This window comes from Thalia democratica, chromosome 4 (assembly GCF_965202585.1).
Source record: "Thalia democratica chromosome 4, ktThaDemo2.hap1.1, whole genome shotgun sequence".
NCBI lineage: Eukaryota > Metazoa > Chordata > Thaliacea > Salpida > Salpidae > Thalia > Thalia democratica.
Window position 1 is genome coordinate 39,578,600 of NC_139168.1, and position 26,315 is coordinate 39,604,914.

The following is a 26,315-nucleotide window of genomic DNA, read 5'->3' on the forward strand; positions in this document are numbered from 1 at the left end:
TAGTTATTTTATCTTTTTTTGTTATTGTTCTTAAAATTAGTTATGATAGCATTAAAACTTGTTTTTTTTTTCAAGATGACTTTTTATTGCTTATTTCAGTTAGACTAGTTTTAATGCTTTTATTTTAAAGTGAAAATGTAATAGATTGAACTAGATTTTTAAAGTTTAATATAATACTTTTGCTGCTTACCATGCCGGAAAAAAATCATATCAAATCAAAAAGACCATTTGGAGTAATAATTAACATTTAAAAAATCTATTAAGTACGTATTCAATTGTTATTTAAAAAACACTGTATCATTAGGTCTTTAAAATTCCTCGTAAGAAAAGCATCCTAAGAATAGATACTGTTTGCTAACTGATTAGCTGTATCCACTTCAGATTAGACAAATCGTGTGCGCTTGTATATTTTTTGGAACTTGTCCATTTTATATTTGACTTAGTATATTTAGTGTTTGATAATATGTATTTTCTTTAGAGAGGGTTTCCTCAGTGTAGTAATTAGTTAATGTTGAAAGTTGTAACTACAGTAACCTCTCGCATCTTTACACACTCGTGACGTTACGCACTCTCGTTTAGATACGCATTTTAGAATTCTTAAAATTTCAAAAACAAAGACTTTAAACTTTATAATATTGCTCAAATTAGGTTTTTTATATACATATTGATAATATAAAATATGTTTTTATATGTTAACTCTTCTCTCCATATCTCTGGACTTTGTAAACTTATGTTCCTTGACTAATTGATAAACATTCATACCTCAGTTTATCAGAATTTTTGTTAACAATAAGAGGTAAAATAAAAAAAAGTTTTAGTAACATAAACAGTTTTTATTAAAAATTTTTCATATATTTTTTATATTTTTGTTCAAAAGAAGAAATCCATTACAGTACCAAACGCATATTTTTGTAAAAGGCTATAAAAACTAATTTTAATATAGACACCACACCGTTTCTTAATTGTAAACAAATGCTTAATTATAATTATAATAGTTTGCTAAGTAGAATAGAATATAAATGTAAAGTATCAAATAAGTCACATATAAATAAAGATAAAATCTACTTATTATTGAAATTAGTAAAATTTTTCTACAAGTATTATTATTTTATATAAATTTAAATCTTTTTTTTATGTATAGTTTTATTTTATGTTTTCATATTTATAAATAAAGTAAACAATTATTAAAAGTGGGAAAGTCCCAAGTCTGCTTTTAACTAGAAGCAATATAAAAAAACTGCCATTATAGTAAGTATATATGGTACCTCTCCTATCTTTACGATTTCTCATATCTTTACGCACTTTTTCTGTGGACAAAATTGCGTAAATAAGCGAGAGGTTACTGTATTATTAATAATTACTTTAGAAATTAGTCATCTCCTTTATACAGAGTGTATACAACTTTTAAAAAACACCTTTAAATTTTGATATTTATATTTTTATACTTACAAAAAATATTTAGTCTTGATTTCATTTTTACACTAATATTGTTTTGAAAGGTGCACTAGCATGACTATTCAAATTTCTGACAATTCAAACATCAAAAATTTCAATCTAATAAATGTGATTTATTGTACATATTTTTTTCAAATTTATAAAAAAAATATATTTTACTTTCTTAACCTTATTAAAAGGACGTAAATGAGCTTTTGTTTTTTTTTTAAGTTTAAACTATTTCTTGTTATTTGGTTTAATTAAGTATAAAAAAAGTTTAACATACATTTAATTTAAGTACCTAAGAATTTTCTTCTTTACTTTTTTAACCAACATAATCTTATTATTCAATTATTATTATTTAAACCGAAACGACTCATTTAATTTCTTTCTAAAATATATAATTTTTTGAGATGTGGTTTTTTATACATTATATTTAATTTAAATATGAAACTTGAATTTTCAGAATTTGAATTGGTATGTAATCCATTTTATTGGTTAAAAGTTTTTCAAACAAAACAAAGTTATGTGTTGAACTTTGACGATTTTAAATATTTTGATACAGAAATTAACTTAAATACCTTATATAATTTTAAATTATGTTAGATAAATACTGACAGAAAAGCATTCTTAAAATTTAACTTAAATCATAATCTTTAAAAAACCTTAAAAGTTGTTTCAAAACAAATTAAAAATGTTAGTATTAACAATATAATTTATAGCATTGTTGTAATCATTTAGAATATATTATAGTTATGCTAGAAGTAAACTTGCATGTTAATAAAGCACGTTAATTGCTTTCAGATGACCAGTAAAAATTAAAAAAATAGCCTTAAACTAAACGCTGAGACTTTACTTATACTTTTGAGTTTTCTACAGTTCTAATTCCTCATTAAATTTAGCTTTTGTTTTACTTATATTAAAAGATAAAAAATATTCATCATCATGTAGTGTAAACTAAAATCAAGTTTTAATGTTTAATTAAAATTAAAACAAAATTTAATTTTGTAGAAAAGATGACCAAACCAAAGTTTATTTAAAACTAAAAAAACGACGTGGTTCTCAATAAAGATGAAAAAACATCATCTGCAAATACATACGAGATAAAATTAATCCGTTGAATGTTGCTATTTCTACTACGAAATTGGAAGAAAACCTAAATAATTGAATCAAATCTTATTATCTTATATTGAGCGTTGTCTTGAAATGACCGCTAGTTCTCCAAACTTTTTAAGATGAAATTTAATTCCATAGCAAAAAAGCTGTCAAGCAGTGGTCTTTTACACGGCAGACGCCTGAAGGAACGTAGCAGATTAGCTAATGATCTTTTACTGAAATTTCGCCTTATCTTGTTTTCAGAGTTCACTTTTAAATACATTTCAGGTAAAAGTACGTTTTCACAAAGTGTTTTAAATGTATAAATACAATAAATCAGTATATATAAAATAAAACTGATAAAGACATTATTGTATACATGTCAAGTAGTATGAGTAGGTACTGCAACCAAAACAATTTTGACATAGTCATTTGCGGGAGTGAAATGAATAACCGAATCAAAACTACAAAATGTCACAGTATTGAGGCTGATAATTCGTCAAAAGTTACACAATTAAAAAACTCCCAGCAACAAAACATCACTCACAATGTGTTTATGTAAACGGCGAGCTCTATATACTTGGCGGTCTTGACGATAAATATAAATGCAAATCGTCAATTATAAAATATTTAAACTCTAAGAATAAGTGGGAAACAATAGCTGCCAGTATGTACAATGGTCGAAGGTTTTCTAAATCATGCTCTTTCCTAGATAATTTTTATATTATTTGAGGGATAATAACACCTCATACTGACTTTAGCACTTGTATTGAGTTCAACACAAAAAGTAAAACCTGGAGAGAAGTTTCCCAAATGGCCGAGCCACGTCATAGTGCTGCATGCGAAATTTTCGAAGAAAAACTTGTCATTTCCGGTGGATACAGTAATGTAAATGTTGAAACTTTAAAATCAGCTGAGGCTAACGACTGTATAGCTAATTCCTGATAACTGATGCCCGCAATGATTGAAAGAAGAGTTTGTCCCGCACTACCTGCTGTAAAAACAAGTTGTTTGTACTCGTAGGTTCCAGGACAGCAACAAACTGCAAAGTTTTCGATTCATCTTGTAACAAGTTTGTCCTTCTAAAACATTTTTAGCAATGTTTCGATGAAAATCTAGGCAATATTACAAAAGTTATACCCATAGGAAGTAGGTTGGCAGTGTTTTTTGGCTGGTAAAACACAGTTTTGTACTATGATTTTTTAGAGGAGGAATAATTTGAAGAGTTTTGTGAAGTCACGAAGATGTTGGTAATTGGTCTTGTATTAAAGCACTGCAACTTTAAATTAAATTCTATATGGAATATTTATTGTTGTTTTATTTAAATGATTTTATGTATAATTTAGTATATTTATATTTGAAGTGATTAATTTAATGAAGAAAAGATGCTTAAAGGTTTTAATTTAATTTGTGTACATTTTGACTTATTTTTAAATCTAATTGTCAAAATAATAAACTGACTGATGAACTATGTTAGTTAATAGGATAGGGAAATAATTGTTTAATGAAAAACCTTAGTATTTTATATTTGTATACTTATACTTTTCACTCTTCGTTACAAACAGCTACAAAAATTCAACATCCAAGTATAGTTTTTATCAATATATAGTTTTTGATTTAGCAGTTAAACATACATGTTAGCAGGCCGCAATTTGCTAATGTCTGATTCACATATTAAATACAAATATAGGTAGCAGTTTTTCTAATTGTCTATCAACAAAATACTATAAAATACTATAAATGTATTTCATTACATTATAAATCCTAAGATGTACTTGCTCAACTTTAAATTTTTCAATTTTATTTTTCTAGCACAAAGCGGGTATTTTAAGACTAAGTTTTAAATGTTCATTTACACAAAAACGTTTATCTATTGTGTCTTCTAAAACAATTTAGTGTAAAAAAGCCTTTAAACTTTGATTGATTTTTAAAACCTTACAATTCAAAACTGTGATTATAAGTAAATAAGCTAATGTTCATGTATAAAATTAATCATACTGAAAGAATAAAAAAGTAAGTCTATAAACCAAAGTATACTACAAAACGGAATGATTCTAAATAAATAAATATTTGCAAAAATAGGTTATCGTCTTTATAAAGATTATTTTTACTCGACCGCATAAATAAATTTTTTTTAAAGGCAAAGAAAATTCGACTATTCCTTATTCCTTGAAATTTAGTTGATGTTTAACACTTTGTAAAGTTTCATTTCATATGTCAAGTGTTTATTTTTAAAGCATTAATACTTATGATTAAATCCGTTTTTTGAACTTTTTATTAATTTAACTTTTTATCTGGAAAACTATTTTCTAAATCTGTATAAATTAAAAGCACAATGCACATTTGATCTGTAGACTATGGTGAAATAAAACTTTCTCTAAGTATGTTTTTAGTTTTTATATTTGAAATTGTCTAGAGGTATAGTTTTATTTATAAGTATATAGCATTACTAATACTTATAATATTACTTAGCACCAAAAACTCTATAACTGTTTTTTTAAGTAAGACTATCTTAAATGCATTATCAAAATATTTTTCTTGCAACTTCAATTAAAAGCTTATGTTTTTAGTGATTGATAACTAATATAAAAAGTTGTTTTAACATTTTTACGCGTATTAGTAATATTCTTTCGCGAACTAATTTTGTTTTGAAGTTTAGTACTCTACAGTTTTGTATTAGCCAGAAAGTTTTTCTTAAGAAAAACTTTTTTTTAGTAACATTTAAGGTAACTTTTAATCTTAACTTTGTTATAAAAAGTTATTCCTAAAGTTTGAACAAAATACATTGGTTAAAATAATTGGAATGTCTTTAAGTAAGCTGAAATAAACAAGTACTGAACATTAAAACTAGGTTTGTTTCATTTAAAAATAACGAAATTCCTCCGGCTGTATTATACTTTTCAAGTAAATAATTTTTATATGTCTAGATTTTAATCTAGTTTAAATTCAATGTGTGCAGGCAAGTACAACTTTTTCTACGTGTTTTATAGTTTACTAAAAATCACAATAATGAAAATATTTTCAGTTATGGTTCTATCAGTTAATCTACCGGATCCAAGTACTTGGATTCAGATCTGGCCGGACATTGCCTTTTTAGATCCGGATCTTAAATTCAAAAAATATCTGGAAATGTAATTTGTGAATCCGGTAAATTACTAGCTGTTTGGCCTTGAAATATTTGATAGGTGAGCATTTTTTTCCCAAATGACAAAACTCTAAGAGGCTACTTAAGTTCATCTTGCCAAAACCAAAACACCTTAGACAAGTAGCCAAAAAGAAGTAGCCATCGGTCCCTAATTTTGTATTTAAGTCAACCAGATTGAGAAACTGTTCATGATTGGGTTAATTTAGTTGAATTTTCCTTTTTTTTTAAACGCTTACTTCAGTTATTGAAGTTTTCTTTTAGCGTATCTTAGACGTTTTTTTAAAATATAATTTAGGTATTTCATATTCGCTAAGGAAGATACGTTATTGAATAAAATAAGAAAGCTTTATATATGCAAAAAAGTACATTATTTATAACAAATATTGTAATTTTGTTTGAATTTCATAACAAGTGAACTAAGTGAAAACTAAATTTGCACTAACTATGACTTTCCGTGATAAAGCATAATATAAAATAATATATAAGTATAATAAGTATTAAGTATTAATATGACAGTATAACAATCTTCAGTTATACAAAATAAAAGTTATGTTGATTAAATTAAGTCTGGAATTACATATTATTTATTTGTAAATATCTTCGGGATTAAAGTATTGTTTTGTTACTGTTTTGTACAAATCTAAAAAAGTTGTTAATATTATGTTTTATTTTTTAAGTGCATTAGAAATTATTTACTATTCTGTTAATATTTTTTGTTTGCTTCTGCTTTTAAAAATTTGATTGCTTGTTCTGATAAAATTACGAAAACGAATTACAATAAACAAACTTTGTGGCTCTAAAACTAAATAAGTAAATTTTTATAATCAATATTTGTCATAAATCAGGTTATTTCTATAAAGTACTAATAGTTTAAATAGTAAAAACAGTCATAAAACGAAATTGAAAGCACTAGTTTAATCAAAATTTTTACATTGTTTCAGATTTGGTACACCCTACCAAGCTAATGAGCTATTAAGTAATAAAAAACAATAAAAAAAGAAATATAAATGTAATCTAGGTAATAAAAGTCTAGTAAAAGCACGCAATTGCCTTAGAATTTTTTTTTTTAAAGTTTAAAAAGATTTAAAAATATAAGTCTTTAAAAATATATGTTTTCTAACAAGGTTAAACTTCAAAATTCGTCTTTTCATCTTTTAATTGTCAATGAAATCGTTTTTTGACTCTAAAGAAAAAACTTTTCAATTTTTTTAAACGTAAAAACGTTTTATGACAAAAAAAAAGTTCAATATATATTAATTGCTTTAGGCGACTAAAGTTTATCTTCAAGAACATAAAAAATTGAATAAAAGTTTCTAAACGCCTAAGAAAACTCTTTCAAAAAAAAAGAACAGTATAGTAGATTCACATGAAAAAATTTTAGTTATAAAAATATTATTGTGAAGCTTTAGCAAACTATAATTGTTTTAATACTTTGATTTTTAATTGACTTACAAATAGGCGGCGACGCAAATGTTTATTTATCACGCAATTTTTTTATTAAGTAGTATAGTAGAATGACAAACATATTTTAGTTTGTAATCCTAATTAAAAAAAAGTATAAAGTTTTATAATAATTTCGTTTAAGTAATTACTTAAACATCTTATAATATAGTTCTATAGAAAATAAAAAATGTTGTTAAGTTTTATTAAAGACTTGAATTTTGATTGAAGAACTAAAATAGAAGTTACCTCTGTTAAAAACGGAACGGTTATTTGTCTCAAAAACACTAAGAAATATAAACTGGTAGTAGATACGTCGCGTGGGTTGAAGCTTTGTAGCAGTGCTCCAACAAAAAAAAAATAATACAATATTCTAAAACTGTTAATATCATTATTAGAAAAAAGACGTTTCTTTACAAAATAATTCTAGTAATTGTAGTAATTTTATGTTAATAAATTAGTTTTAGAAAAGATTAAATCAAGTGTTTACAAATAAGGTAACACACCCTTTAACAAAAATACCACGCCTCTCGTATCTTATTGGTAGAAAAAATTGTGAACTTAGTTTTAAATTTACAATAAACTGTTCAATTTACGTATTTTTACAACGTTGTTAAAAAGCAAACAAAAGAACCGCTAAAACTGTTTCTTTCATCTATTCAGTTGGTCGGAAGATTGTTTTCTGACGATAAAAACAAACATTACGAAATTTACAAGTTTTATTGAAAAAACGTAATGGAAACTACTGGAAATTTTTTTAGTAAAAAACCATTTCAAGCTTGTGAAAGCTTTTTTTCTGATATAATTTTGTGCATAGTACAGTACAACCTGATGTGTTAATAATCACTATTTATAAAAGATATTTACACTACTTCATTAAAAAAAATTCTTATTTATTTTTAGTCGCTTTTTATAAATATAAAACTAACAAGCGTTTTTAAAAGAGGTGTTTTAATATTTTCAATATATATATTTCTTAATGCAAGTTAGCGTGCAAATAACACACTAATCATTGTGCTTAATGTTAATAAATCACAATGAAACATACATTATTCCTTGATTTTATTAAAAATCTTTATTTGTTGGTGATTGCAAAGTTTGAATATGTTTTACATCTTTTGACATAATCAAGCGATAAAACTAAAAGTTTTAATTTAAATAAATATGTATATTTATAAATTATGTTCATAAAAATTATTGTTTACTGAATTGTAGTCTACAGTTACCAAAAATTTCGAGTACCACTGGTTTATTTATTTCAATCCAATTTTGTCTATAAACTTAAGCATACATACTACTTTTATAGTATGTAATTCAATTAGCTTACAGGTACTAAAAAAATACTAGATAAAAGAACCACGATCTGTTTTACTCGCAAAATAGCAAACTCCTGTAAAATGCTATTGACTTTAAATAATTACTTGAAAAGTGCTAGTTTATTCAGCTGGTAATAATTTGAGTGATATTAATTTTATAACACGGCTTCTTTGTACTAAACTAAAAGTAGACAAATGTTGTAAAAATTTCCAAATAGACCCAACAGGTGTGCTTAAAGTTTTTTATTGTCCTTTGAATATCATTAAAATTTACGAGCTAGACGCAAAAGCTATATAAGCTTTAGTTTGAGTAAGCACATATCTCACTTTACTGCAAGTAATACAAAGTAAGTTAAGTTTTTTATAAACTTTGCAGTTTATTATTTTGTAATAGGCATTTAATCTTAAGATGTATCAATGTTTAAACGAAAATTAAAACTTAGGGTAGTTAAAGTTTCTGCTTTTTAATGAACGAAAGTATTAGTATTAAGTACGTTGGAACTAAAACACTGGTAAAACGAAAATTCGAACCAAAGATTTGTATTAGATTTCATGGTAATTTAAAAAAACTTTTGGTCCTGTAAATTTGATTTGTAATAATTTTTATTTAATGTTATTGAAAAACATGCACTATTGATCATTAGAAACACTTGTGCTCAATATTAAAACAAACTTAAAAACAAATTTATAGGGTTCACGGTAATTCAAATTCTGACAACTAATATTTCATTAACTCTAATTCTAATAAATTAGGGCTATTGTTGAGTATTTCTTTAATGTTGAGTTTAATTTAAACAACTATCAACTTTATTAATTAGACCCTACATAATTTTTTTTGAAACAAGGCTTAATTCAGTTTAAAACTTAATAGTATATCGTAGAATATATAATAAGTACTATAAAATAATATTATACAGTAAGTTTTAGTAGTTATTAATTTTTTTGTTTTATAATTGTATCATTTTTAACATTAATATAACAATAATACCTAAATGACAATTTTTTGTGTTTTTTCTAATATATTATATTTTATAGATGTAGCCTTTTTTTAAACATTTTAAACTGAATTTTTGTAAATTGAATAGTCATGTAAACAAGTTTATAATATGATAAAAAGTTTTATAAAGTATTACTAAATGTTTCTATACAGACCAAATTTTTTTTATGCACTTAAAAATGCTGTGGTAATTTTTTCTTTTTTTTTATACAAAATGTTTTTGTAGATCTAAACAGAAATGGCTGACGCATTCATTGGTAGATTTGTTGTTGAATCCAAGGAAAACTATGACGGTTTCATGAAAGCTGTAGGTTAGTTTATCTGCTTAAAACATCTTTCAATGTAATACAAAAACTTTTGTAGTAAATTGAATATTGGCTAAAAAAAGTTTTAAACAACAAAAACAAAACAAAAACAGGAATACCAGATGAGTACATAGAAATGTCAAGAAACGTCAAGGTGGTGACAGAGATCAAAAAAGACGGTGATGGCTACATCATCAGCAGGATCAGACCTCAAAAAACAATTTCAAACAAAATTGTGCTCGGACAAGAATGTGAACTTGACACAATCAAGGGTGATAAAATTAAGGTGAGCTTTTTAAACGGTTCAAGTCGTTTTACTTTTTTAATTTTTTGTTATACTTTAAATTGTTAGTTTAAATAAGTAGAGTAATTTAGTGCTATACGTTCATGTATGCACCCCAAGATCGTAAATTTCTAAAATAAAATTTCTTGTTTATTGTAACATATCACCTCCTATAATAATAAAAATGTTAATATCAATATTGTAAAAAAATAAATTTACTTTTATGATCGTTTATAAACATTTGAGTAAAATTTTAGTGTACTACTACAATGAATGGCGACAAGCTAGAATCAAAAGGTGAGAAATATCTTGTTGTCATGGAAATGTCAGGAGGAAAGTTAAAGGAGCAAGTAACTTTCAATGGACATACTATGAGCAGAGTTTCAAAGAAGGAATAATTATGAGGATAAAAAAAAGATTTTTTTACTTTTATAAAAAACGACTGTTTTCTATTCATATTTATAAAATAAAACATATATGCATACAAACAAAATTCTTTATTATTTTGAATAAAAATAGTTGATTACCGTAAAATCAAAAACTATTTTAATTTGATCAAAACGCGTTGTTTTGATATAACTAATTGCTTAACGTGAATACTATTTAGAAAGTTCTAACTGTTTAGTAAAAATTTTAAATGTCAGTAAAGATAAATTTTGTTTTTGGAGCTAACAAAAATGTAGTTATTGATTTATAAATAAATAATCTCTTTTTAGTACTATAACGTAATGTAAATATCAGTGATATAAGCTAATAGTAATAAAATAATTTGATACTTTTAAATATTTTCTATTTTTTTATCAATTTTCTCTATATAAGAAGTATTAGAAAAGTTTGAAGCATTAAATTGTATCAAAAATACTTAAGTACATGTAAATACTTTATAATCATTAAGCAAAGTTTTTTAGTTTTATAACTATAAAAAAAGAACTACAAGATAAATATCACTAACTAAACGTGTTTTATATTGAAGCATTTTATGGAAAAAGCTCATAAAAATTGAGATTTTTTTACGTTGAATGTTTGTGGCGTTTTAGCAACTTATTTTTTCGTTTTTTAATGTACAGAAAGTTAGTTTCGGGAAATTTTATTGGTTTACCAGCCCTTCTTTTTAGGCGGTACAAAATAAAACATTAGGAGCTTAGGCATATAATTTTATTTAATAGTGAAAAAAACACGAAAAAGAAGGTAACCTAGCAAGTTAAAAGGTTACACTTTAAAATTAAGGATATATTTCAAGTAGCTTTATAAAAAATTTATTATATTAAAGAAAGTTTAACGTACTTTTTAAAAGTATATATACACTTGTAATGGATTTTAGAAGCACACACTTTCAAAATTTTTTTATAGCTTTTCAATAAAACGTAACAGATTAATTTAAATCTTTTTTGATATTCTACTCATACAATATCCACTAAAATTGATTGTTTCCTTTAGTTTTCCATCTGCAGTCATTTCCATAAGTAAGCTGTAATCACCACCTTCACCTTGTGCAAATATCTTGTTTTCTTTCAAAACTGGTGTAACCTAAATTAATAGACCTGATTTGAAATTTACATTTCTTGATATCTAATTGTCTATTTTCTAATATACTTTTAATTTTCAATGATTAATAGATAAAGCTAAATCTTAATATCAAAGTTTTATGTAAAAAAACAATGAAAATAAGTTTGTTTTAATCAAAAACAAAAGTATTTAATCTACATCCTGTGATATCCTATCAAAAAAACGTTATTATTTTTTTTAATTTTAGACATTATGCACTTAATATTAGTATACAATTAAAAATTTAAAGTAGTTACCTTTATTTTATCACCGTTTACCGTGTCCAGTTCACATAGTGACCCGAGAATAATTTTGTTGGTAACAGTTGAGTTAGGTCTAATCCTTGAAACAGTATAACCATTACCTTCCTTACAAATAATTGTCGTTACTTTTATACTTGACGCTGACTCAATAAACTCATCCGGAACTCCTATAAGTTTTTTTTTTAAGAAAAAAGTATTTGATAAATGAGCTTAATCCTATTTTAATAATAAAGTACCTTTAAGATAATGTGTTATGAAACTATTAACATTTTGAATTCTGTAATACCTTACGAAATAAGTTTAAGTATCTATAGTTTTTTGATAATATAACAAAAAAAAAGTTTAAACTTAAACATAACTTTTTTTTAAGCTGAAACTTCACACATCTGCTACAATTAATTGTATTAAGAGACTCTAAATCACAAAAAAAAAGATATAACAAAACTTTCTCTTATTTTACCTAAGTTTTTCATAAACTCTTCAAAATTTTCTTTAGATTCAATTTCAAACTTTCCGATGAAAGCGTCTGCCATTATTCTAAGTATTTAAGCAAAAAAAAAAACTAAACTTGTATATACTACAACCCTTTTCTTGATCAAACTACCTTTAAACTTTATTTCTAAATATTTTTACATCTACACAAAGTTCGTTTGGCAGTAAAATAAAACAATAAAATATTGCTGAAAAAGAAGCAATATAAATTTTACAACCGAGTATTGCTACCAATTTTGTAAACTGCCAACTTTACGTTGTAAAAAGTAATTTATGAACTTAAACTGTTGAAGTCTACTTTTGACCTATAGATGGCAAATTTTACTTTAAAAATTTTTTATTTTAAGTATGAACTAAAACTGAAATTTACAACATTTTGCAGTTTATTATCGATAACTAAAATATTTTTCTAGAAAGTTTACTTTGGTTTTTTTACATATATGTATTTTATTGCAAAACTGGCATGGTGTGTAAAAAAATATAGTTGCAACTAAACGATTCAAAAAACACTTTAAAACTATTACAAAAGACTTAGTACTTAAGTAATTATACATAATAACTTTCTAAAGTTTATATATTATTAGTGCTTTATTTCGAAAAAAAATAAAATTTATTACACTAGCTTTTAAAAAAACTACTAAAAATTTTAACTTAGTTTTTCATTGAATGATTAAATGAGTTAATAGTAAAATTTGCTTTTTAGATTATCTTGGCAGATAAAAAGTTTTACATAAATATATACAGTTACTAGTTTGCGACTGGTTATAGTCTTATAGGTCTAATGGCTTTTTTTCATATAAAATTGTTGGTTTTTATGTTTGTAACATCCGAGACTTATTTAAACATATATTTTTAAACAGTTATTGAAGAATAAGTTTTACTATCACAAAAAAACTATATAAATAAAAATTTATTTGTACAAAAAGAACGATACATTAGATTATGGCTGGGCAATGTATGACCTGCGGAGTGAAAACGACCGGTTAGCCAACGTTTACAATAACCATGTGGACTCCGGCCTGCTGAAGGTAAAACCGCTGCTCGCGAGCATGTAATTCAGTCCCGCTGAACCAAATTTCGAAACTTTCACTAGATACTTTGGGATCTAAAATGAAGAGTGAAGTAAAGTTTTATGTAAAACTTACCGTTTTACTTAAAACTTAACCTAAATCAACAAAAAAACATACAGAACTAGTTTATTGTAGAAATGAATTGTATAATAAAGTCTCCGGCCTGTAAAAACTATTTTTTTCACATCTAGCTGTCGACTTATATCGTTGCCAAACGCTACATTAAAAGTAATAATTTTTTATCTATAAGGTTATAACAAATCTAAATGCAAGAGATAGTTTAAAGTTATTAAAAGTATCAAGGTCTTTAATACTCATTTAAGAATATTTTGGTTAGATGTATTTTTCCGAAGCTATGATTAAACTTTGTTGTGAGTGAAAGTTGTTTCAGCTGTAAAAGTATTTCTTCGGTAATAAGTTGTTAATTTGAGAAATGAAATTAAATAAATGTAAAAGTTTAACAACTTTTATGTTGTAATTATCTTAAAGAAAACATCGGCGAAAGTTTACGAGCCTAAGCCTGTACTTTCTTATGCCGTGAGATAAGGTCAAGTTAACATAAAGATTTGATCATACCAATTCGATCATTAGTATACCAAAAGCTTGTGGTATGATGATCGAATTGGTATGATGGAATCCTTAAAATTATCTTAAGTGATTAATTATACAAAAACTCCTCACCAATCAAACACTACCGTTTGTAATTTTTATTAAGTAAAGTTTTGCTCTTACTTTATTATTTGATTGGAATGTTACGCATCTGCCAAAAAATAAAACATCTGATTTGCAGAAACGTACCAAGCTACATGCCTGTTGTATGTGAAGTAATAGAATTATCAATTTTAGAGTTGACAAAAAAAATTTAATTTAGATTTACTGGGTAACAATAATCTATGATTATAAAGTTTTTCAAGTTCAATTAGTTTTAATCAATCAGTACTTTTTATAAATAAGCTTTTTTATTATACAACATAAATTATTTTTAATTCTTTTCTGTATAAAGTAAACTCTATCTTCTAGGAACTAAAACTATTTATAGTTTTAGTAATAAATAATTTTAGCAATTCTGTCATTAAAGTAAAACACTAAAGTCAAAATAACTTCCATACTCTTATTTTGAATCTACTTATATTAAAAAAGTTTCAAATAAGTAAAAAACCTAAACTGATCTTTTTTAACTGATTATAAAATTAAATTAGCAGTTCTAAACTAGGGTTTTAAAATTTATACTAATAATTGCTCCCTAGCAGACACTTAAATAATAATCGCCCCTTTCTATAACATATCGCCTCTTTATTAGTTAATTACCTACTTACTCTTTTATTTTTAATTACCTGATATCTAAAATCGCTCGAAAAGTGGAGTCTCGCCTAGTTCATGAAACCCTGAACCAAACCTCTATTTAAACAATTTTGAACCTTTTTTGTGAATTTGAAATAAATTAATTTATAAGTTTTTAAAGAACTTCGTTTATATAAGAAACATAGTCAGTTATATATTAAAATCTTAAAATAAGTCTGTTTCATTTTCTATAAACAATCGATATTAAAATGCATGACTAAATATCTGTTAATAAGGCAAAAATCTTACTTTTAGTATTACAGAAACATTTTAGCATTGGTTTTTGTTTAATATTCTGTAATTCATTAACATTAACTGTTAACATTTCGGTTTTTATAAAACTTGAACTAAATTTTTTATAAAGGTTGAAATAACTCATTAAAATTTATTTGCACGAAAAATTTGATCATTGAGCATTATTAAATGTTGTTAATTTTTATTTAACCGAGTAAAATAAATTATATAACAATTTCATTAATTACTCTTGATAGTTAAAAACAAAAATTTTTGTAGGAAGAATACTTTGTAACTTGATAAAATATTTATAATATAATATAATAGTTTTTAAATTATATAAAATATTTTTGCAGCACAATTACAATATAAATTTCTAGTTAAAGAAAGTAATATTTAAGAAACACATTTGTTTCATGACTTAAAGTATTTTGAGAAATTTATAATACTAAAGACTTTGTCAAAAACTTTTAAAAAATTTTCCATGACAAGTTTAAATAAACGAAGGGTCAGTAACCCTTAGTGTCTGCTCGTAATATATTTGTTTTATAATTTGTTTGCATATTCTACATAAAACTGTATACACTTTTATGGCTTGCTCAGTGTTTATATAGCAAACTCCATTTTGTTTGCTTGTTGATAAGATAAAATAAGTTTTAATTTAAACTTTGTGTTTAATTATGTTAATTTATAATAAAGTACATCAAATTAATCATAATTAAACAATTTTGTAGTGAATAAAAAGTTTGCACAATATAATGTAAAATAAATTAAAAACTTGATTCAAAAAAATTTTGTTTACATTTCATTTTATTCTTTAAGAATATAAACACATATTAACGTATTTTTTTCTTTTTTATACTTATTAAAAACTCAATTTAGAACCAAAATAAAGCATAACGGACTTTTTAAATGCAGTTTATTTAATCTAAATCGTAAAAAAATGAGTGATAATTTTTCATAAACACATTATTAGCTTTTCTACAAAGTTTTTAATACTTAATGAAATAACGAACTGTATTTACGCAAATGTTAAAATTGGTAAAGCTGTTACTACATTTATTTTGATTTCAGTTTAAAGATATCTTAAGTTTGGAATTCAGCAGACATCCTCAACTTTTTTAATAAATTCGGATGTAAAACATTGGTATAAGTTTTTAACAAAAATATTACAATGTTTTCAGTGAGATTCTACTCTTTAATTTATCGAAAGTTAGCCGTTAACATATGTTCTTTAAACTATGATTATTAAGAAAATGTTTTTTATTTAAAGATATATATTTTAAGGTTTTTGTTTTTAATAGTTATATAAAAAACCAAAACTTACATAGTTAACCAATTCTATGCGTAATCCGTACGTTTAAAAAATGTCAAATAAGTAAAAGTAGAAATGTAACAGTGATATGTATAGTTAAAAAATCTGTGTTTTAAATTCAAATTGTGTACGAATTTACTGAACAAACATCATCAAGTCTTTTGAAGCTTTTAGAAATTATATGCGCTACAGTTTCAGGTCGCCATATATTTATTTGTAAAAGTGTTTAGTCTTCATTTTTATCTTATTCAAACTACCATTTTATAGTTCTTACTTGTCCATCTACTACAGGTTTTCAATGCAAATGGACTATTCTATATTTAGTTTAAAACATTCTAAAATACAAAAAAAAAATTTTAACTTTACAGTAGAGTATAAATTAATTCATAGTTATAAAAGCTCTTATAGATATGATAAATTTTCAAACAATTGCAAATAAAAATTGTGTTATAAGGAGTTTATGTTTAAAAGTGTATAGCCTTTTTAAAATTTGATATAGTCAGTTTTGTCAAATTGATATAATTAAATGTTTTAAATTTTAATCAGTAAGCTAAAATTAGGTATAGGTCAAAAGTATTTTGAAAAGCATTACAGCACTACCGTTGAGGAAACGTATAATAATATAATTAAATAAAATGTAAACATCAATTTTTTATATAACTTTTAAATCGATATATCTAAACTTGCTACTTTTTATGAAAAAAAACTTTCTCTAAATTTTAAATAGCTGTAAATCAGTTTTTTATTGTAAGTATAAAATTGTATTACATTTAAAAGGCAAAAGTATAAGTAGTATTTTAAATAATGATTACTTTTACATCTAATTACATTTCAAAATTGCTAAAAAAGGTTTTAAAATATTTTAAAAGTATCAGAAACTTACTTTTTTTGACAGTTTAATATTGTAAAATAATAGACTTTATAATATTACATTAAATAGGTTTTTAAGCATAGCTAACAATACTTTTTTTTTAAGTTTGTTGTAGGTTATTATTGTAAAAGTTTAGATAAACTAATTTTTTGTAAAAACTCTAAAGTTAGAGCCCTTCTAACAAAGTTATTGTTTAAGTTTATACTAAATTAATATTTTCGCGTGTCCTTTAAATTTTAACTGAAACGGTACCACCAATGTATTTGTTAAGTAATAAACTAATTAACCCTAATGGTAAACACAGGTTTAAAAACAAAGTAAAATTTATTATACATTAACAATAAAATCTTTTTATTTTATTTAGTAACATTTTAATTAATTTATAAATAGTTTTCAACAAAAAAACTTTCAAAATTATTTTAGAAACAAAAGCTTTATAACCAAGGTTCTTTTCAAGTTTTTATTGATAATAAACGATAAATAAACGAAAGGGTATAGAAAAAGTGTTAGTTTATTTCTTGGCGTAAGTAACATTGATTGTGTTTCCAGCAACAGTGACTGACTCCTTCATTTTACCTCCTTCAACCCACATCTCAGCCTTGTATGTTGGGGCGGTTCCGACGACCTTACTTCCTTCCATTGTTACCATGACCTGTGACGTCATAATTATGTAAACAAAACAATGTGTACATTTTTCGCTACAAAATATTACTTTTTTACAATTTTGTTTGATGAATTGACAGTTTTATAAATTTACTAACATTAAAAACAAAATTATTATAGATACTCAGTATAACTGGTGCCAAGTTGTAGTACTTATAATTACTTTTTTTTAAGGAATATACAGTTTGTTTAACAAACCTTAATATTTTTTCCAAGCATAGTTTCAACATCATTTTCTTTTCCCAGTACCAATTTGTTTTCAAGAGTTTTGTCGGGGCGGACTCTTGTAACTACGAAAGCATCACCGTCTTTTTTGATGATTGTCTCAACTTTCACGTTTCTGTTTTTTTCAATCACATCGTCGGGAAGTCCTGTTTAAATTATAAATTTATTAAGATTAATTTCATAAACTAGAAAAAAATACAGAAAACTCTAAAATCATTTGCATTACTTAACAGTTGGAAAAAAACTAACCAACACCCTTCATAAAAGCGTCATATCCGTCTTTTGATTCCTGAACCCAAGATCCAACAAATGCGTCAGTCATTTTTGTTTTTATTTTTTACTATTTAACACCTTAAAGTTAAGCTCATTTAAGAAGTGTTTTAACTAATTTTTACAAAACAAGTTATTTGTATAGCTTAAAATTTAAATAAGTTAGACACAGAATTCTTAATTCAAAACAATATTTGACTTATTTTATCTAAAACCAAAACAATTTAGGATACCTTATATATTTTCTTGAGTTATTAGGTAGTTTTTAACTAAGTAGCAAAACATTTATTTTCATACATCTTATATATTACTAAAAATACTTTTTAAAATCTATAATAACTATTTTATTTTCTACTAGAAAAATATAACATTATTTATACTTTTCAAGAAAGCACAAACAGTGTTCATGTTTTTGTGCAAAAAGTTACACAGATTTATCAACGAAAAATGTTTTGATACAGCACTTTTATTATAAAAATTTGATTAAACTAACTAACTATTAAAGCTTTATTTTTACATAAGATTTTTGAACAAAGCAACACAAATTTCATTTTAAGCTATAGTAATCTTATTGCTTAACTTAATAGTTACTTTTATATTAAAGAGCACAATAGCTAGTCAAACAAATTATGAACATTTTGAGAAATGGTGCAGGTTTTATACTTGGAGATTATTGTTTGCACACTGCTAATTACCTAATTGCTGCGGTTGTTTGTGTTTGATAAGTACTGTGCAGTGACTGTTTACAATTAAATTAATAGTTATGAAATTACAAGCTAAAAATATAACAAAGTCCATTTAAAGCGCTTTTCAGACTTATTAGGGATAAACAGCTGCAATTGTTTACTTTTATTTTTGCAACATTATTTGCTGCAGTTTAAAAAGTATACTTGGGCACGTACTACTGAGGCACACTATACTATTTATCACTTAAATTAACTAAACTTATTCTTTACTTTAATAAACATTATTAGTTTTAACATTATTCTTTACTTTCGTCGTATTAGTAAATATTTATTTAATAAAACAGTAGTAGTTTACAGTCTATAAAAAATTGTTGCAATTTTGTAAAAATTAAGCTTCAAAATAAAAAGAACTTTTTATAACGCAAAAACTTGTTTTACGTTATGTAAATGACTATATTTTTACTTAACAATAAATGTTGCCCTAATACAAGTAATGTAAGAGGCTTAAAAAAAGTCATAGTTATAAGCTTACGTTTCAGAAAATATATAAATAAATGATTCTTTTTCACAAGTATACCTTTTAACTAGTGGTTCTAATTTCATCTAACTGATTACTGCTAGAATATAAAACTATAAGATTATTCTAACAATTATGCTTCTAATACTAAATATGTCATTGTAACTTATACTGTACGTGATAAATTTCTTAGCTACTGATGTATACAGATGTATTTAACTTTCAATATATTGTATAAGAACTTTCAACATATTACAATTTGACTTAATGCAAAAAAAAATATGATTTGATAATTTCAACTAAGAACTTGAAAAAAACAAACTAAATGGTAAATTAAAGTTGTTACGACTTAATTCATTTATTCTAAATAAACATAAAACTTTAATGAATCGGCCTTCGTCACTTAAGTTTATTAAGTATAAATTGAACAATTACTAGATAAATAAAAACTACTAGACCTAATGAGAAACATTGAGTTTAGACTTAGTCTTAAAGACTATTTAAAGTATATCAACTATTTAGACAAAAGCTTTTATCACAAAATTTACGTATAAAAGTTTAATTATCGGTCATATTAGTAACACTTTAAAAAAAAACTTTAGATCCTTGTTCTGACAGTATGCAAATGTGCATTGAGTTTATTTTTTATTGTGCAAAAAAATTAAGTAAGGTGGAAAATAAAAAAAATCAAACGACATTATAAATAAATAAAATGTTCAAATGTTTACTTTAGCCTGTCCTGGACAAGACATTAAAAGATATCCGTGGTGTGCGACTCGATAACCAAAAGGTTCTTTGTACACCAGGTCGTAGGACTAAATATTTTGAGCATATTTTTAATCGTTCAATAAACTATAATATTAAGACACTCAAAACGTAAAGCGTGTACTTTTACAGAGAACAAGCAAGTTAAATTTAGCAAAATTTTAAGGCATATTTTTTTTTAGTTTGTGTAATAACTATAAATATGTACTTAGAAAACTACAAAGTATAAGGATTGTCCTAATCTGTTTTTTTTTACAAATAAAGAATTTTTGTAATAATTAAAGCGCATTGGAAATAAGCATGTACTTCTACAATAAAGAAAAAAGTAAATATCAATTAAACTTTAAATTATAATATTTTATTTATTATAATAAACATAAATATGTACACAGAAAACTACAGAGCATAAGGGTTTTCCTGGTTTTTTAATAATTCCAAGTGTACAAAATGTTAGTAGAAGAAGCGCATTGGAAACAAGCATGTACTTTTACAAAGAACAAACAAGCTAAATTTAGCTAAACTTTGAAGGATAAATTACTATTATTATATTTTTGTAATAGATTATACTTGAAGTACTACAGAGCATAATAATTTTCCTGGTATTTTATTTTGTGCAAAATTAATAAAAATTATACCCGTCATTTATTTTTTTAGAAAACGTGTTTGTAGCGAGAAACTGTTTAAAAACTGTTCAAGATACGCAAACACCTGATTTTGAATATATGCGAAACTTCGTTTTCCCTTGTTTTTGAGCTTTTTTTTTAACGCGTAAAGGAATTTTTTATTATGAAAGCATTCTAAACAGATTTTCTAACTGTTTTTAGAAAATATCATTGTTAGTAATAATTTTTACAAATTTAACCGAGTATTCTAATTTGTAAAAGTTTAGATGCAGTAGATATTAAATTCTAAATCTGCACTGTAGGCGATTAAAAACTATACTTATATATTTTATATTTTAAGTTTATTACCGATAACTGAAATTTATTCGGTAAATTGGAATTAAAAATTCAAATTGTATTATCTATAACCAAAAAATTCATTGTTATATTTTCAAACGTTTGCATTTGATTAAAGTAACATAGTTTATAGTTTATTCTAAAATTACTAGACAGGTTTGTTATATTAAAGTTGTTTAAAGTCTATTTGTTCTTTTTTTACTGTTAATCGTTTACTATTTTATGTCAATAAAAAAAAGGTTGTTTTAACATTTTCAAATTACATGTCTACTATGCATGTGACTTTACATTCAATAAGTACTGTGAAATTTTAAGTTAAGAAGCCGCTGCTTTATACGGTCACATGGTTGTCCTAAATGTGGAGGTTCTTGTTAAGATAACTTATAACAAACATTAACAGTCATAAAAAATTAACTGTAAAGCTATTTCACAAATATGTTTATTAAAAAAGGTTACTTTTAAGGCAAAAACCGTAGGTATTTGAACTTTCTAACTTGTAGACGGAGGATATTTTACTTTATTGTTAATAAGTTTTTTGTTGCTAAATACATTAAAATTTAATTCAGTAACTGATATTAATTAGACTTTATTTAAAAAGAGTAAACTAAAACCTAAGCTTAATTTACTCTTTATATATCAAAACAAGTTTTTAGTGTGTTCTTAGATATTTATATATTGTTAATTAGCGATAAAAAAAGCGCTCAAAAAGTTTAGTCTAAGGGCCTGGTGTACAAAGGAACCAATGACCAAAGATGGTCATTGGTCATCGAAGAAAAGTTTAGATTATACTGTAAATATAAAAACATTAGGTTATTGAGTTTTCTCACCACATGAATTATATACAACTAGTATTTTTTAGTATATAATTTTCTTATATGCATGTTATACTTATCCTAAGTAGTTGAAAAAGCATATAATAGTTTTATCTTTGATATATTATCTTGTTTTTTAAGCAACAAAATAAAGACGCTCAAAATATTTGGTCCTAGGTGCTGATGCACGAAGAAACTTTCGGTTATCGAGTCGCACACCACGGATACTTTATACTTTCTGGATATCTGTATAAACTTTATACTTTCTGGACAAGACATCAAACTGTATCAATGTTTTTTGTACACCAGGTCCTTAGACCAACATTTTTGAGCTCTTTTTTTGTTGTTCAATAAACTCAACTGAAAAAAAATCACATTGGTTCGTACATGTACTCACTTTCAACTAAGCATTTTTTAAATGCATTGTTCAAAATTGTATTTTAAATAAGTTACTAACTCTCTAAACCTTTGGTCTTCAGTGGTAATTGAAACATGTGCACTTCAAGCTAGAATAAAAAATAACGTTGTAACTATTAAATATTATCGCGTAATAGTAAGTGTAAATTATTTATTTTTAAATAATTTTAATGGGCACCGTTAGGAGATTTTTTAAACAAAAATTTTTGATACAATAACATTCTTAGGTTTTTATTTATGTTAAAAACAATGTAAATTAAATAGTTTTAGTTGGCTTTTAATACTTTTTAAAGTTTTAAACTAATTAAAAATTAAACGTTCTTGAGTTAGCTTTTAAACATTAGTTTTTTTACTTAAGCGGTCTAAGCTTTAAATGACTAAATTAAATGTAAATTGCAGTAATATAAAATAAATTATATTAAACTAAGTCTATTCTTAAGTTTAAAGATTTATTTTTCATTGTTTAAAGTTCATTAAAAAGGCAAACGATACTTGAAGTTTTTCTATAAACTTGTCTTAGACAAGACGCTAAAAGATATCCGTGGAGTGCGGCGCGATAACCAAAAGGTTTTTCGCCACCCGGTCGTAGGCTCAAATATTTGGAGCCTTTTTTTTTTGTTCAATAAACTATAATATACTTGTTTTAGGACAAGAACCCCTTGATTTAACTTTTTTATAAAATGTTTAAGTTTATTACCTACGTTTTAGAGTTTTAAAATACTTTAAATACTTTTTAAAATTAGTTTTTTGTGAAAACAATATCTTAGGTTAAAAATTAAACTATTATTGCAAAAGAACCACTTAATAAAAAAGTTTTGTATTTACCATTACCTGGGTTAATCAAAAATATTTTAAAGGTCTTTAAAAAAATAAACAACATCTTAAATAATTTTTTCAAACTTTAATTTAAGTAAGAAGATTAAAAAGCAAAAGAACTCATTTGTACAATGTTTTTTTATATTAAAAAAAAATTGTTTTTACGTTATGATTCAGTACAACTAAAATTTATATTAAACAATTAAACCCATGGTCGACTCGGAAGCTATTTATAAAAGCTTTTCACGGGTGTGATAAACGAAAAAAAACAATCGCAGTTCATTGAATTGTTGAATAATTAGTTTATTGTAAAATTAGTGATCTACCAGATACAATAACTAGAATATATTTATTCATTTAAAATCCGGCCAGATTCAGATCCAGGTTTATTTTCAAACTAGGATCCTAAATATTTTTAATTTTATGTAGAGTCAATAGAAACAAACTTACAAAATTAGTTATCATAATACCACTAGTTTAGTAAGATATGTTTAATACATATATCATGTTTTAAAAAACTCAGTGTTTTTATTAAACTACTTTATTTTAAACACTAGAAAAACTTTATATCATACAAAAAATTTAAAGTAAAACAATATATACGTAATCTCAGTTTAGATTTTAGGTATGGTTTCAAGCTATTATACGAATGAACTTGAAATTTGTACTTTGTATAATGTAAAAGAAAATAAATTAAATGTTTAAATGCTTTAGAAAACTATGATATTTAATCAAAAATTTTTATGATTAGCTTAATATTAAACTTTTATATTCAATAGTTTAAATTAAAAGATGAACGTTAACTTTTTAGCAATTGTTTAGAAACATAAAATTAAGTTTTTTAGTAAAAGACAAAAGATCAAATAGTTAAAATTAAATTGTAAAGACTTTAAAAAACTCAAAAACTCTAAATATGTATGTTTTATTAAAAAATAAAAAAGTTTAAGTTTATAGTTAAAACTTAATTATGAGGTCAGTATAACAATCTTATCTGCCAGAAACCAGATTTAACTTTTTCAACTGTAATGCATTTAACACCTGTATGTTACAAATAGTTGCATTGACTAAAACTTTCGTCAGTCCGTTTCGTTTGACTAAATTTATATTTCTTAATACTTCTAATATTTCTAATACTTAAATAACAAAGATACTTTTTTTATAACATGACATCTAGAGTGTATGTTAACTTTTTTTAGTTTATTAGTAGTGAAAATAGTTTAAAAAAAAAAATTAATCTATTTAATAATAAAATGTGGGTACGCTTTAGCTATGATAAATTCAAAAACTATTTACTTAAATGTTAAAACCTTTATTTTTATTTTCTATCTCATAAAGTCAGTAACTATACAAAATTTACCATTTCATAACTTCAATAACATTTTTAAAACTTTTTTTGGACACGTTCAAAATCCACCTGCGATCAAAATCCACCCGCGTTCAAAATCCACCCGATCAAAATCCACCCAGTCAAATTCGAGAACCGCTTACTGATCGAGGGTAAGGGTTAGGGGTAACAGTGATAAAATAAAAATATAAAAAAGCCAAAAATATATGAAGTAAACTAATGTATACAGAAAATATATTAAAAAAATCGGGAGGGTTATGAACGCGGGTGGTTTTTGATAGTATACCCTTTTTTATCAACACAAATCTTCGAAATTTGTTTTCATTTCATGTATGTATTTTTCTTTAAAAAAATGCTTATAAAAAACAAATTCTTAAATTGTCGAAAACAACAACCTTAATTAATTACTTAGAAATTTAAAAGGCGCTAAAGATCAGTAAAGGTTTCTATAATATAAATTCTAAGCACATGTACAATAGTCTAAGTATAAAACTGAAAGAAGCTGGTCGCGAAAAGCAAAGTCTTTTTAATTAACTGGATCTAAATCTTTTTTTCAAATCAGGGTCGGAATCCTTGATCCGGTAGTTATGAATTAAAAAGTTGTTGCTGTTCAAATATCGTTTTTTATGAAAATTTAGTAATATTTTGTTAGTATATAATTGCTAGGTTATTAGTTAATAATTTTTGATTTAAAAAAACATAAATTTGAAAATAAATGTAAATGAAACTTATTTCAGTCTCAACAAGATTACTACAAATTATAAGGTAAATTTAACCTATTGAACTTTAGTCTAAATTGAATGCAAAAAACCGAATTCATCTTTTCTTGAACTATAGGATTGATTAAGTTTAACTACAAACACAAAGTTACATTAAACTTAGAAATAACTTTCTAAGTAAGTACTTTATAAAGTACAAAATAAACTAACATAAAGAATAAAACTAAGTATTTATTGTTGTAGAAAGAGTATTGTGAGAAAACTAAACATGTAAACAATTAGTTTTTTTAAAACTTTAAAGTCTTAACTTAATGATAAACAAACATAAGATCAAATTACTTAGACTAGTCGAGTTTGTTAAACATTAAGAAAAAAAATTGAAAGCACTTCAAGATCAGGACAGACTAATTATATACTGAACAATCGTTAGATCAAAAGGTTTATGTAAAAGAAATTGTTAGAGAGGACCCTACACTATTTTAGAAACTTGTTTATAATAACAAATAGTTCTAAATAAGCAAATTTTATTTTGAAACCACAACAAAATAGAAGATTAGTAAGCTAGTACTAGTTTATGTAATTGTAGCAATTATTTTAGTGATATTATTTGTAATAAAAAGTAAGTACTGTAAAAATAATTGTGATAGAATAGAAGTAGTAGAAATTATCATGCTGAAATATATGCGAGAATCTAACTTTATATAACCAAGTTTTAACTTACAATGTTTAAAAAAATAGTTGATATAGTTTTTTAGATAAGTTTACTTTCTACAAGTAAAATAATATAGTACAAATACAGTAACTTTGTAATTAGAAGTAAAACTGGAATATATAGTTAACAAAAAATAACAAATTACTAATAAGTTTCTTTTTACAAGCAAAATTTTTATGACATCAAAGAGAAACTTAAATTTAATCAGCCGTTTTTTTAAGTCGAACACAGCTTAAATGTCAAACAGTCATAAGAAGTTTTTG

General features: G+C 24.7%; 2 protein-coding genes and 1 pseudogene across 3 annotated transcripts; 1 reads left to right on the forward strand and 2 right to left on the reverse strand.

The window, feature by feature from the left end:
- The first annotated feature begins 9,665 nt into the window (after window positions 1-9,665).
- LOC145833354 (fatty acid-binding protein, liver-like) lies at window positions 9,666-10,413 on the forward strand. The gene is made up of 3 exons (XM_082940535.1): window positions 9,666-9,738; window positions 9,846-10,018; window positions 10,273-10,413. Exons 1-3 carry the CDS (start codon window positions 9,666-9,668, stop codon window positions 10,411-10,413), a joined length of 387 nt encoding a protein of 128 aa, XP_082796661.1.
- Window positions 10,414-11,392: 979 nt separating this feature from the next.
- On the reverse strand, window positions 11,393-12,356 carry LOC145833355 (gastrotropin-like). The gene is made up of 3 exons (XM_082940536.1): window positions 12,284-12,356; window positions 11,818-11,990; window positions 11,393-11,542 (listed from the first exon to the last, which is right to left on the reverse strand). The coding sequence occupies exons 1-3, from the start codon at window positions 12,354-12,356 to the stop codon at window positions 11,393-11,395; spliced, it is 396 nt and encodes a 131-aa protein (XP_082796662.1).
- Window positions 12,357-17,657: 5,301 nt separating this feature from the next.
- Window positions 17,658-18,356, reverse strand: LOC145833357 (fatty acid-binding protein, liver pseudogene; annotated as a pseudogene). Its single transcript, XR_014369755.1, has 3 exons — window positions 18,284-18,356; window positions 18,008-18,180; window positions 17,658-17,798 (listed from the first exon to the last, which is right to left on the reverse strand). The product of XR_014369755.1 is annotated as a fatty acid-binding protein, liver pseudogene (transcript).
- Between the last annotated feature and the right edge of the window lie 7,959 nt (window positions 18,357-26,315).